The sequence below is a fragment of the Otolemur garnettii genome, unplaced genomic scaffold (assembly GCF_000181295.1).
Source record: "Otolemur garnettii isolate 467f Iridium unplaced genomic scaffold, OtoGar3 scaffold00040, whole genome shotgun sequence".
In the NCBI taxonomy this organism is placed as follows: domain Eukaryota; kingdom Metazoa; phylum Chordata; class Mammalia; order Primates; family Galagidae; genus Otolemur; species Otolemur garnettii.
Window position 1 is genome coordinate 7,884,619 of NW_003852435.1, and position 13,730 is coordinate 7,898,348.

A 13,730-nucleotide genomic window follows, 5' to 3' on the forward strand; every position below is an offset into this window, starting at 1 on the left:
TCTCAGTTTTTTTTACTGTAATCATTTAAAAGTACTTTATAAAATATTGGTTATTTCATAAAAATCATTTTACAAAAACAAAAATAAGATCAAATCAAAGTTTCAAATTTAATCACACATATAGTCATTCAATTAAGACAGACAAAATAAGAAATATAGACTTTGAAGCTTTTATATGTAGTTGGTAAAAAAATGATGGTTAAAATGTAAATAGTAAATCAGTAATGATTTAATCTGGTATTCAATCTGGTATTTAATCTGGTATTCAGATTCTAATCTGGTATTCAAATTTGTATTATTTGTCTCATTTCTAAGGTTATGGAATATTACTGGACTATAGGCATAATTTTAACTAATTCTAGATTTAGTGCCTTGCTAAAGGTAACCTTGCCTGGAAGTTGAATTTAGAATCCAGGTCTCAAGACATCACCCAACTATCCTAACCTAAAATAATTTTGGCACCCAATCTCCATAATGCTTATATTATTTTATTTTCTTCTTCTTCTTTTTTTTTTTTTTGGTGCACTTAAATTTATTTTGATGACTTGCCTTGGAGAGACTTAAAGATTATAATTATGTAACTTTTGTTTTTTTGGATGGCCGGGACTTGTGATAAAAAGAGATTATGGCCAGTTAGATATTTGTGTTGTTTATAAATTAACATTTCATTTATTCATATAAAACATAATTAAGACACTTTTAATTCAGATTTGCTAGATGTATTTAGTCTTCGTTTTTAAGACTGTTTTTGAATTCTGCTTACATCTGTTTTATCTTTCTCTTGTTGAAAGGCCAAGACATTTGGAGGAGGTGGTGGCAGTGCTAGAAGTAATCTCAATATGAGTACTTCTGGTAACCGAAATAGGGAAGTTTTACCAAAAGAAAAGTCAACCAAATCAGAGGCAAAACATGAAGGTGTTTATAGAGAACTGGTAAGACTAAAGAACCAACCACAATGTTAATGTGTTCTTTCTTTAATTGTCTCAATGATTTTTAATTTTTTTTTCCTCACAATCACAACCACACCAGCTTTGTTAATAAGTATATTATGGATACATTTTATAACTCTAAGAAGGCTTTTGTTTAAGATTACATTAACTTATGAAAAATTTGGATTTTTGAAAAATAATTTATTTAAAACTTCTGTTTCACTCATATTACTAATGTCTGAATAATGTCTGTGGCATGGGTTGATAAAGAACTGTCAGAAGATCATACATCAAAAACATAGTTTTCTACCCTTTTTCCCCTTCATTACATTTTTTTTCAAATTTTATCTACAGTGATTTTGTTTTGTTTTCTGTTGCTCTTTGGGAAAAGTATATTGAAACAAGCACATACAAATATTATGAACTCAATTGCAAAATAGGGTAAGATAAATGAAAGGAGTGGAAAATATTTTTCGCATGCTACAGTGTCCTCAGATCTAAGGTAGTTGGCAACAATTCTTTTTTCTCTGCCTTTAGAAGTCAAACGACATTGGTTGATTTTGTCATTGGGGTACAGAATACTTAAGACTAGCTTAAACCATGGGGGTTTATTTCATACAACAAGAAGTCCAGAGGTAGATGGTTTACAAAGGTTGAAAAAATTCAGCAATATAATAATAATAGAGATTTTTATGGATATTTACATGATTTCTTGCTTTTCTCCTCGGGAATACAAGATTTTCCTTGAGCTAAATCTTCACAGGAAAAGTTAAAGGCTGGAAAGAAAAGGGGCACTTTTCTGGGTGTAGGTATATTTTATCAGAGAAGAAAATCCTTTCTGAAATCTCTAACAGATTTTCATTCATGTCTTACTGACTAGGACTAGGATGTATGCTTACTTTAAATCAATAATTCAAGGGGAATGGATTTCTAACTGTGGGCCACCCTCTCTGTTTCTTGAAAAAGGCCATCTTATTTTCTTTTTCTTAAAAGTTTTAAATAGCAATGGAATGGATACAGTGAGCTGAAAAAGACATGATCCCTGAGTCAAGAAGTTCTTAAACTTGAATAAATTTGAGAATACTTCTCTGAGAATGTCTTGACAAAGAACATCAGAGATGATTAGCAGATTGAAGTAATTGTGATGATTAACAACATGCAGGAAAGTAACATTACAAAGATAGTGGAGTAGAAAGCTGTAGTAATCAGTTCTTCCACCAAAGGAATATTGAGCTGGCAAGCATTGCTTGAAGCAACTATTTTAGAACTCTTAACCCTAGTCAGATACATGTAGCATCTAAGGATAATGAATTATGAAGAAAGACAGAGGTCACTGGGCTGACCACATAGACAATGGAACAAAGACTTAAGTGGTCACACATCAAAAGGAATATATTTCTTGCAAAAAACGTTTGGAAAAGTTACTAGACTTATTGATGACTGTAGACTTAATCAGGTAACAACAATCCTTGGGGAGGGGAAGAATCTGATTTATGGTTATCAAATTACAGTATTCAAAATTTCCACCAGTTATCAACAAAAAATTACAAGGCATACGTATAATGAAACAGGAAAATTTGTCTGATTCTCAGGAAAAAAATGAGACCTATAGAAACCATTCATGAAGAAGCCCAGAGATTTTTGAATATACTCACAGGTCTGAAGAAAATCATTGACCAAGAACTAAAGGAAATCGGGAGAACAATGTCTGAGCAATTAAGAAATATCAATAAAGAGAAATTATAAAAATAAATCAAATAGATGTTCTGGAGCTAAAAGGCACAAATAGCTGCAATTAAAAATTTCACTGGATGAGTTCAACTGGAGATTAGACTTCTAACCTGACGAAAGAATCAGCAGACTTGAAGACAGGGCAATTGTAATTACCCATCTGAATGATAGTAAGAGAAAAGAATGAAGGAAAATGAACAAAACCTAAAGTGATGCCATCAAATTTACCAATGTATATATTATTGGGTTTCCAGGTAAAGAGAGAAAATAGGGCAGAAAAAATATTTGAAAAAACAATGGTACCTAACTCCCAACTTTGATGAAAGACATGTATCTGCATATCCAAGAAGATCATTGAACTCCAAGTAGGATAAATGCAGATTCAGGTCAGGCTACAGTATATGCAAGATACTGTTTCAACAGAAATCTTGAAAGCATCAAGAGAGAAGTGACTCATCAAGTACAAGGGATCTTCAGGAAGATAAATGGCCAGTTTCTTATATGAAAAACTATGTAGGTCATAGGGCAGAGGAATGATATCTTCAAAGTAGTGAAGGAAAAAATAAAACTCAACCAAGAATTCTGTGTCTGACAAAAATATGACCTCTTTTTAACTCATCTTTGTGGATGCTATTTCCAAATAAGGTCACAGTCAGAGGTATTGGGAGTTAGGACATGAACAAATCTTCCTGAGGTCATTAGGATGAGCCTTAATTCAATATGACTGGTCTCCTTATCAAAAAGGGTAATTTGGACACAAGGATGAACACACAAAGGTATGATGATGTGAAGATACCCATGGAAAAGATGGGCATATGAATGGCGCATCTACATGACAAGGATTGATAGCAAAAAAGAAAAGCTTAAAAAAGTCAAGGAAGGATTCCCCTCTGGAAAGACTGGAAAGAGGTTGGCCTTGAGAAACACCTGTGATTGGTAGTTTGGTTAATTGCAAAGTGAGTCAATGAGAAAGGCAAAATAAGTTATACCGAGATGTGGTTTGGGTCATTTAAAGTACTTTTTGGTCACGTTTTACATATGTGATAATATTCTTAATTACATATTTATTTAGAAGACAATTTGGAGAGGAAAATATTTAGGAATAATGAGCAAATATTATTTTTTTTAATGTTTGGATTAGTTTTTGAATAAGAGAAATAAATAATACTTTTGGTATCCAGGTATTTTTTTCATTTACGTTAGGATATCTACAGCAAGGGTGGTAGTAGGTAAGTTTTCTCTAAACTCTGATCTACTGGTAGTAGATACTGTATTTAGAAGGATTCTGTGATACAGTATTTGGAAAAAAATACTGTGCTTTGATCAATGTCTATGTCAGTGTCAGAATGGGTGTCTGCAACATACATACCATGCATAGGCTAACTTAAATCATTTATCCATGTTAACTCTTGATTTACAAAAGTCAAAGTTCTGTTTTCCCAGCTGGCTTTGGTTCAAGATATTTCTTTATGAGATACGTTTATGCTACTGATGTGGTTTTTGAATTTATTCCAATCTAGATTTTTCAAGGAGATTTAGATTCCAGCATTTATAAAGTAGACTTTCCTGGTTGGAATACAGCTGCCAAGACTTCATAGATGGTATCGTTAGTGAATATAATAGAGTAGAATGCTGAAGCAATGGAGAATAAAAACATCCTAGACCTACTGAGTAACACCATTTTATTAGCTTAGTTTATTCTTTGCATTTTTGGAAAGGTGCTATATAAATTACGCTTCCTTTTTAGGATGGGGAAGTATAAAAAATATTCCATCTTTTACTATGAAAATATTTTGTTAGGTAGCTTTCTTTTCACTGTCTATATTATTTTCAAAGGCCTTATTCTAACATATCATAAAATTTTCTTTTTTATTTTGCATTTGCAATGATACTTAAGTCAGACAGAGTGCTCAGAGTACGGAGTACTCAGCACAGCACCACATATCACAGATTCTTTTTTGACTATGGTGTGAACATACAGCAAGTGAATATTGTATTAGTATATTTTCTTTCTGTTCGATGTAATTTTTAGTTAAAAGACAGCGAATAGATAAAAACTTTTATCTTGCTTTATTTGTGGACGATCAGCTTTTCTCTTTATTCCTTACAGGTTGACGAGAAGGCTCTAAAGCATATAACAGAAATGGGCTTCAGTAAGGAAGCTTCGAGACAAGCTCTTATGGATAATGGCAACAACTTAGAAGCAGCATTGAATGTACTTCTTAACAGCAATAAACAGAAACCTGTTATGGGTCCACCTCTGAGAGGTATAATTTATTAAGCAATCCTGATAGTATTGTTTGCTTTTTAGAGGAACATACGTTGACACAGGCTGGATTTTTCTTGCTGTGAGGGCTATAAGTTTATTTAGTATTGTGATAAATGGAAGGAATGCCAGTTTGAGAACTGTAGAGACATTTGCAGGTTACCAACGGTTTCATTGTCTTCATCTTAATATAAACTGGGTCTAACAATGCCCTACTTAACAGAGTTGTTATGAGTAATAGAGAAAATATGATATAAAGTGTTAAGTTCTATTAATTATTTCTAGAACTGTGCCATTTGTTTTAATGACAAAGTCTGCAAATATGTAAAAATTAACAAGTATATAATTACTTGGTATTCTTCTTTTTTTAAGAGATGTAGTCTGCTTTTTATAAATGTTGTCCAGTTTGGTCTTAAACTCTTGGGGTCAAACCTGTCTCCTACCTCAGCCTCTTGAATAGCTCAGACTATAGGAATTCACCACTGTACCTGGCTTACAGTTGTTGGTTTTTTTTTTTAATTATTGAATGACCAAGTATGTTATGTGGTTTTTTAAGTTATAGTCCCATATTTTTCATAAAGAAATGTGTGATTAAGAAAAAATTTTATAAAAATGATTTTTTTCTTAAAAGATAATTTATATGAACAAATTCAAATTTCTGAATAGATCATTTAGACTATGATTAAAGATACTATTTAATATAATCATTTAAAAATTCTTGCTGGGTGCCTAAGTTCATGCCTATAGTACCAGCTTCTTGGGAGAAGATTAAGGCAAGGAGATCACCTGAGCTCAGGCATTCAAGTCTGCAGTGTGCTATGATCATGCCTATGAATAACCAATGCACTTAAGTCTAGATAACATAGAAAGACCTGATCTCTTAAAAAACACAAAAACAACTCACCCACAAACCAAGACCAGACTTTTTGTTATGAAAGATTAGGCTATATAGAAAAATATGAGAAGAATGAAAAACAAAACTCTACTTAAAACATTAAAATGATTGCTGATAATATTTTACTATATTTCTTCTTTGTTTTTGCATATGCAATATATATTTCTTGCTTTTAAATCTTAAGGCAGAGGAAAAGGCAGGGGGCGAATAAGATCTGAAGATGAAGAAGACCTGGGAAATGGAAGGCCATCAGCACCAAGTACATTATTTGATTTCTTGGAATCTAAAATGGGAAATTTGAGTGTGGAAGGTAGGCTAACTTAAAGCAGATTTCTTTATTTTTCTTTCTTTTTTAGTTGATTTATTTTTAAAAGACAAAACTTTATTTGGATTTGTACAAAAAGGTTTAATAAAGCAACTGATATTATGGATCTGTATTCTGGGTATTTATAAATTTATTTAATTACAAGTTTCCTGTTTGACAAAAGCAGAAAAGAAAATTTTAATTGTTTTTCTGAAAACAGAAATGGCAGCTTATTTTGCCTCCTGTGTGATAAGTAATATCACCAAACTACTTTCTCAAATTTTGCTCCCATCTAGATGACAGATTTAGCTATGTAAGTAGATTGTTGTTTTGGAAAACTTATTATATAATCTTATATAACTTATTTTGATTGTGAAATTGACATATCTTCATGAAATTGATATATCTCTTCATTCTCCACATATTACATCTTATATAAAAATGTTCACACTGTAAGAGAATAAGCTTTCACAGTGTGATGTATTTTTTAGTGACTAACAAATAATGAAAAAAGAAATAAGTATGTTATAAACATGTAGCTTTTTTCTAAGCATGTAATGTGGTAAATATTTTAAAGTCATAAATTTAAGAAAATATCTAGAAGGTTAAGGAAATATACTTTTAAATTCAGCTTTCTCATTCAAATGTATTTTTAATCCAACCAAATAAGCTCAGTGGTAATAACGCTTTTATAACAAATTTGAAATGTCCAGATTTCATGAAAATGGAAACTTATTTGCTTATGCTAAATTATATAAGAGGCAATGTATAATGTTTGCTATAGACTAGATTTGTAAGATGATGTATTAGTTTTCTGTTGCTATGTAACAAATTATTACAAAGTTAGTGGCTGAAAACAATGCTTATTTATTATCTCATACTTGGGGCCTCTGTTTAATGTCTCAGATGCTGATATCAAGATTTCCATTGGAGCTGCAATCTTGCCTGAGGGTTTAGGTCCTTGTACCAGCACTGGTTGTTAGTAGAATTCAGTTCCTAGGAATATAGGACTAAAGTTCTGATTTTTTCCTTGAAATTGGCAAGGTACTGCTTTCAGCTCCTAGTTGCTGCGCTCAGGTGCCACTCCGTAGGGCCATTTACAGCATGTTGTTTGCTACTGCAAGGCCAACAGGGGAATCTCTGCTGCTGTTTCAGATCTTTCTGACTTCTTCCTGACTCATGCTTACTAGTGTTTCTGTCCCTGCCTCCCTTTATACTGTCTCACTGAGAGCTCTGATTTCTTTTCATTCTTCTGTCCCTCCAACATTTGCTTTTGACTCCTATAGTGTCTCCTAAATCATAATGTAGTTAAGGCAGAAAATAGTAAACTGTTTACAGCTTATGTGCCTATCATGTTTCAGTTCTCATAGAATCCAACCTTATACCAACAAAATAAATACTAACTTCTACTTAGAAAAAGATGCCAAATTTAGTTAGGATACATGAAATGAATATTGAACCTCAAACACAACTGTATATATTGTGAGGGGTTATTCATTCTATAAATACAGTATTTTATTTAGTATTTGTTTATAACAGATTTGTATGAAGTGGTAGGTATCCATAGGGTAATGAAATACCTCATTCAAGAAATTAGAGAAATGGATTGATATTTGTTGCTTCTTCTTCCAAAGAGCTTAGTATATAGTTTATGAGACAAAACAAACCACGAAGAGACATAAGAATGCTTATTAAAAAAAAAAATTACCCTTTACTTAGTATAAACCAAAATAATACTGAATAAAATATAAAGGCTTAGAAATTTTGAATATAGTAATCAGATATGACCTGGCCTAATTTGTAACCCTTAATAATATTTAGTTTTTTATTTCAAAGTTTTATTGCCAAAATAAATTACCAAATAGATTTATTGCCAAATAGTTATTTTGAATAGCTAGGAAATACTTTAGGCAGACTTGAAAACACTACTTGATTTGCTATTCATTGTTTCAAATATTTGCCTCATCAGGAGCTGATTCCTTCGGTGGCAGCTTTTCTGACTCTAAATTCTCTTTGATGATGTTGGCATCACACAGAAGAGATTCATGATAACACATATAAGTACAAATAACCGGACAATAATACGTATATAGAAGGAAGAATTTTGTATTTGTGGATAGTTTTTATATTTTCTTGGGTTAGTCTTTGTGGGAACAATGAGGGTAACGGGACTGATGGGCAAACTTGAGGTGTGGTTGCCCTCAGATCTTTTGCAGATACCATTTTGTTACTTTTTCTCGTTAACCCACTCACATTACTAAATGCTGATATTCTTAGGTAAGCTGGGATTCACAGTAGTAGATTAATAATAATAAAATAGTTTAGACAAACCACTCAATTGTTATTTCAGCTTTTAAGATTTCAATTTTTTTTAACTTGCAGTTAATGCCCAGAATCAGAATGAACTGTTACTTTTGTACGCCTGAATCTCTGCTCTGGTCTTTGCTCAGAATTTGGTCACTGTTTCATGAATCTTCCATTCTAAAGTAAACTCTTTGTTGATGGGAGAAAATGTTCAACATTTTTTCTAAGGAAAATTTGAGAAGCTATTCAGGATAGAGTATCTTTAATGTTTAATGGTTAAATGCCTCATGAACCACTAATGAAGAGAGGTATAATGTTAGAATTTTATGTTTATATCATAAACCTTATTATTTGTGTCTGTTGTAAACCCAAATATATGTAAAGGAGTAATCGTGGTCAGGGGCATTAGCTCATCCCAGCACTTTGGATGGCTGAGATGGGAGGATTGCTGGGGGCCTGGAGTTCAAGACTAGACTGGGCAAACATCATGAGAACCCCATCTTTACAAAAAATTTTGACAAGTTAGATGGGCTTGGCAGCATGTTAGAGCTAGAGCCTAGAGCCTAGTTAATGGGGGGTAGGGGGCTGAGGTCGAAGAATCACTTAAGCCTAGGAGTTTGAGGTACCATTGCAGTCTAGCCTAGATGACAGAATGAGTCCCTGTCTTTTTTTTTTTTTTTAATTTATTGTTGGGGATTCATCGAGGGTGCAAGAAACCAGGTTTCACTGATTGCATTTGTTAGGTAAAGTCCCTCTTACAATTGTGTTGTGCCCCCCAAAGGTGTGGCACACACCAAGACCCCACCCCCCTTCCTTTCCTCTCTCTGCTAATCCCTTCCCCACTTCTCCCTCCTTCCTGTCTTTAAATGAAAACTGAAAAAGTAGTTGTGATTTAGTTATATGTCTATTTGGAGTTTTAAAAAATTTTATTTTTAATTTAGTTGAATAGTCAAATTTTCCTGCAGGTTTTATATCAGTATAAGGTGTCTGAGGGTTTTGTTTAGTTTCAGTACCACTAGAAGTCAAAATTAGCTGAGTAAGCCTGGGCCTGTTATGGACTCATTATGTCATATCAGATTCTGTGAACAGTAATGTGTCAGGTTTGTTTAAAAAAAAATTCCTTAAGGGTGAGATTCTTTGTGAAAAATTTAACGGAGGTTACTAACACATTTACTTTCACATCATATTATGTAATTTCTCTACAAGAGCAAAAGCTGCTGTCATTTCTTCTAATTTTTTAAAACTCCATTAGAAATAATTGCTCCTCATATCTCCTTTTCTTAGAAATTTTCTCTTAGCATTAACTTTTTGATGTTATATCTTTAAATTGGAATAAAACATAATTCTAGTTGACATTTTTATTAATACTCTGAAAAAAAAAGTGAAGTTGAATTGCACTGCTTTTTGTTACCAAAAGAAGGGGACAAGGTTCTAAAGCAGGTGAATTTATTGATTCTACTGCTTAACTCAGTACGCTGGCATTTACTGTTTGTGTGTCTCGGGCAAGTTAGATAACTATTGTTAAACCTTAATTTCTTCATCAGGAAATGTGGAAATAGTAACAGCACTTATCTGAAGGGATATTATAAAGATAAAATTAGATAATGCATCATAGTATTTGGCAAATAAATTTCTGTATATGTGGCAGTTCATGCCATCATTATCATCATGATTAGCAACAGCAGAGGCAGTAACATGCTCCACTCATCACCTGTCATCTCCATTCCCACTGCTGTACTTCACTAGAACTATTCACTGTTCTTTCTAGAACTTTATCATCTCATCCTCTGTGTTGCCACCAGTGACCTTTCACACAAATTTTCTCCTACTACCTGCTTGCTTAAAATGTTCCATTCACTCATTGGTGGGACCATATTCAGACTATAGTACATACACTGTTTTTATGGTGTTCCATTACTCTATTTTCTTTGGATTTTGAGAGAATTAGTATTTATCTTGGTTAACAGGACTACATAATTTCAAGTTCTTATAATATTCATATGTAAATAATATATTTAGATGTTAGCAGATATCAAGATAATATTGGTTGTTGGGTAGTTCACATCAAGTTGTAGATTTTTGTTAGTTGGTAGGAGACATGTTTTTGTTTCATTTTCTTGTCATATTTCAAGTCACTGTTTGGCTTGTAGATGTACAGCTCGAATTTGGAAGACTGAAAAATAAGGACCACATGCAGGAAATGTGATATAATGGTAATAGCTAATTAGAAAGGTAATGGAAACTAAGTCCAGAAGAGAAAGAAACATGCACATGTTAGGCTGTATGTTCTTGTGAACGCTTTCCTCAAGAAAAGGACTGCTCTGATCTGTCACAGAATTAGAGAGAAAAAAGAAAGGATCACCCATGTATTGGCTATTGTGTATGTTTACATCTAACTATATCAAACAGCATTACTCTGCATTGATTGAAATTGATGGTAGAATGTTTCTATGTGAATAAAGTCATAAGCTGTCAGACAGCAGAAAACAGAAGGAACAGATAGCTGTCTGCCTACTACCTGTCATTCTGTCTTCCCCTTCTCATGACTTTCCCGGCCCTTGACTTTTTCTTCTTACAAGGCCAAGTTCTTTCTGTTACATTCTTTTTTAAGTACAGATTTACCCCAACCTTTAAATAGCACTTTAAGCTTATCTTGAAGTAATTATTTTCAATTCTATTTGGGCACAACTTTTCACCCTTAATATTGAAGAGTCTATGACAATACGTACCTCTTATTGTCAGATTAATGAACAAGTATGCATTAAGTACTGAAACCAAGAGTGTTTAGGAACTCCTTAAGCAACGTGACAGTGCCTCACCATTTGTTACTACATTATGCAAGAGCTGATTAGAAATTAAAACAACAGCTAAAACAAAAACCCTGGTCTTTCACTACAGTTCAGTTTGAAATGCTCTAGTTTGTGTTGTTGAGACATTGTGGTCCCTGGATTTACAAGTATTCTGACAGCATGGCACTTGAAATTTCCCTTCTGTCAGAGTGGTGAGGCCACGTGGTTGAAGACGGTGGGCACAATAATAGGTGGGAAATGAAAACAAGCTTCTCTGCTGCCTCCTTTGAGACAGCCATGTGGTAAGGCACCTAAGCTTCATGGAGAGGCTTCTTTCATTCAGCAGTCCTTGTCTGTACATTTTCCAACTAAGCATTGAACCAATGGGTGCATGAATCGTCGGATCATCCTGAGTGATGACTGTTCAGTCACTGCGAGGCTGTGCATCTTAACCATGGAAGGTTCCACATCACAGAGCAGAGGGAAGCTGTCCCCACTGTGCTTTTTCTTAATTCCTGGCTCACAAAATCTATGAGCATAATAAAGTGAATGTTTTTTTATGCCACTAATTTTGAGTGGCAGTTTGTTAAGTAATAGTAGCACTAGAAAAATCTCTGAAAATTGGCCTCATCTACAATTGTTATTTATGAAAACTTGTGAGTGAAAAAAACTTATTCTGCCATTGATGTGTTACTTTGTAAGTCACTATTATATTTCAGCTTTATAAATACATTTAGAAGGTAGTTAATAATTTTAGAATTGCCCAGATATGTGACAATTGTGTGACTTCTAGGTACATCTTGTAGGAATAAGTAGGCATATTACTTATTAGTCTAAGAAGACATCAGTGTATGCAATACATATGCAATACATTGACATTTTCTTAGATTAATAAGTAATATGCCAGGCAGTAAGTGATAAACATCTCCAAACTTTGCTAAGGGCCAAATCCAAAGGACTTAACTTTTCAGAATTAGTCTCTGTAGAATATCATTAAAAGAGGCAGAACAGGTTCTGTGAGTTCAGAATTATTGAGTTCAAAACTATTTTGGTCATAGTTTTATTAGAATATTATTAGGGACCATCTTAAGTGCAGATGATCCAAATATATTTTGCTCTGAATTTTTGAATTTTCTGTGTAGATGTTGTATCTGATATTTCTGAGCATTAGTGACTTGAAGGAGTTTCTCTCTGTTATAAAAATTGCATATTGAGTCTTTAGTATTTTAACTTATTTTATTTTATAGCATGTGATACATAATTATTCATAATTTTTTGGTACTTAGATCTGTGAAAGATGAATCTAGCTTTTCTTAAAATACTAGAACATGAGTGCCTCTTTCATTTTTGCCATTCTTTTATTTTCTTTCTTTTTAGTTGTCCATTAATTTAAATATTTCTTAACCATAAAATAAAATGATAATTCATTTATCGAGCATCTGTGTGGCGAGGACTGTGCTAGGTGTTTTGCATGCTGTTAATTCATTTAATCATCATGCAAATGCAAAATATATATTGTTATTTCCATTAGAAAGATAAGGAAATAGGCTTCATACAGGGATGGGGAACCTACAGCCTTCTGATTTCAAGATTGTTCTTTTTTAAGCACCAGAGGAGGCAAGAAAACCTTCATCTCTCTCTGCTGCATGCCTTTCTTCAATTCAAAAATTTGGATTAAGTCAAAAGGCCTCACTTAAGGCCCAAAAGGCCACATGTTCAAACTTTGAACATTAATATTTGAATTAAAGCAAAAATAACATGAAGGTATTATTTGTAAATTATTTTTGACCCACAATTCTAGTGCATCACATGTAAAGGCTCGTTTATCAACAGAGGAGCCCACTTGATTTTACTGAAGTCTACAGCTGTACACTTGAACAGAAGGCATTAATGACAGTGAGTAGTGTGGGAATGACAGTAAGAAAGTGTTATGTTTAATCAAACAATTCCTGTGTTATTTAATATCCAAGATACGCTACAAAGATGAAAATTATCTTGAGAAGAATTTTCTAAGGAAGAGAAGTATGAATGGCGGTGTTTTACATATATGTTAGGGTTGGTTGAATGGGGGAAATAGGGAGTAGTTCTTTGTATTTTAGGATTTTAGATAAGGTGACCAGACGTCCCGCTTTTGGTGGGACAGTCCTGATTTTTAACAATTTGTCCCGTGTCCCGTGGCGTTTTAAAAAAGTCCGGATTTTTGGAAAGAATGCACGACAAGCTAGGGAACAGCGGGAGAATGGGAAGGGAATATACGGTTTTCCACTGCCAAAAAGGTTAATGTAACTCCATTTGGGAATGAAAAGGTTAATGTAATTTCATTTGGAAATGAAAAGGCTAATGTAAACTCCGTACTTCCCTCCTGGACAAGGTATCAGAAGGAGACTGGCTCCCTCCTTTGCTTCTAGGCAAGGGCAATTAGCTCAGAAGGAGCCAAACTGTCTGGAACAAACAAGTAGCCTTCCTCCCCAGTAAGGTAACTAGACATCCTGCTTTTGAATAATTTGTCCTG

General features: G+C 33.5%; 1 protein-coding gene across 2 annotated transcripts in view; it reads left to right on the forward strand.

The window, feature by feature from the left end:
- The window catches only part of TDRD3 (tudor domain containing 3), a 160,173-nt gene that overhangs the window by 91,586 nt on the left and 54,857 nt on the right, over window positions 1-13,730 (forward strand). For both annotated transcript variants that reach the window (XM_023513424.1, XM_012805383.2), the window contains 3 exons: window positions 792-932; window positions 4,771-4,927; window positions 6,006-6,131. In XM_023513424.1, the coding sequence (XP_023369192.1) occupies window positions 792-932; window positions 4,771-4,927; window positions 6,006-6,131 (424 nt within the window). The remainder of the gene's footprint in view (window positions 1-791; window positions 933-4,770; window positions 4,928-6,005; window positions 6,132-13,730) is intronic.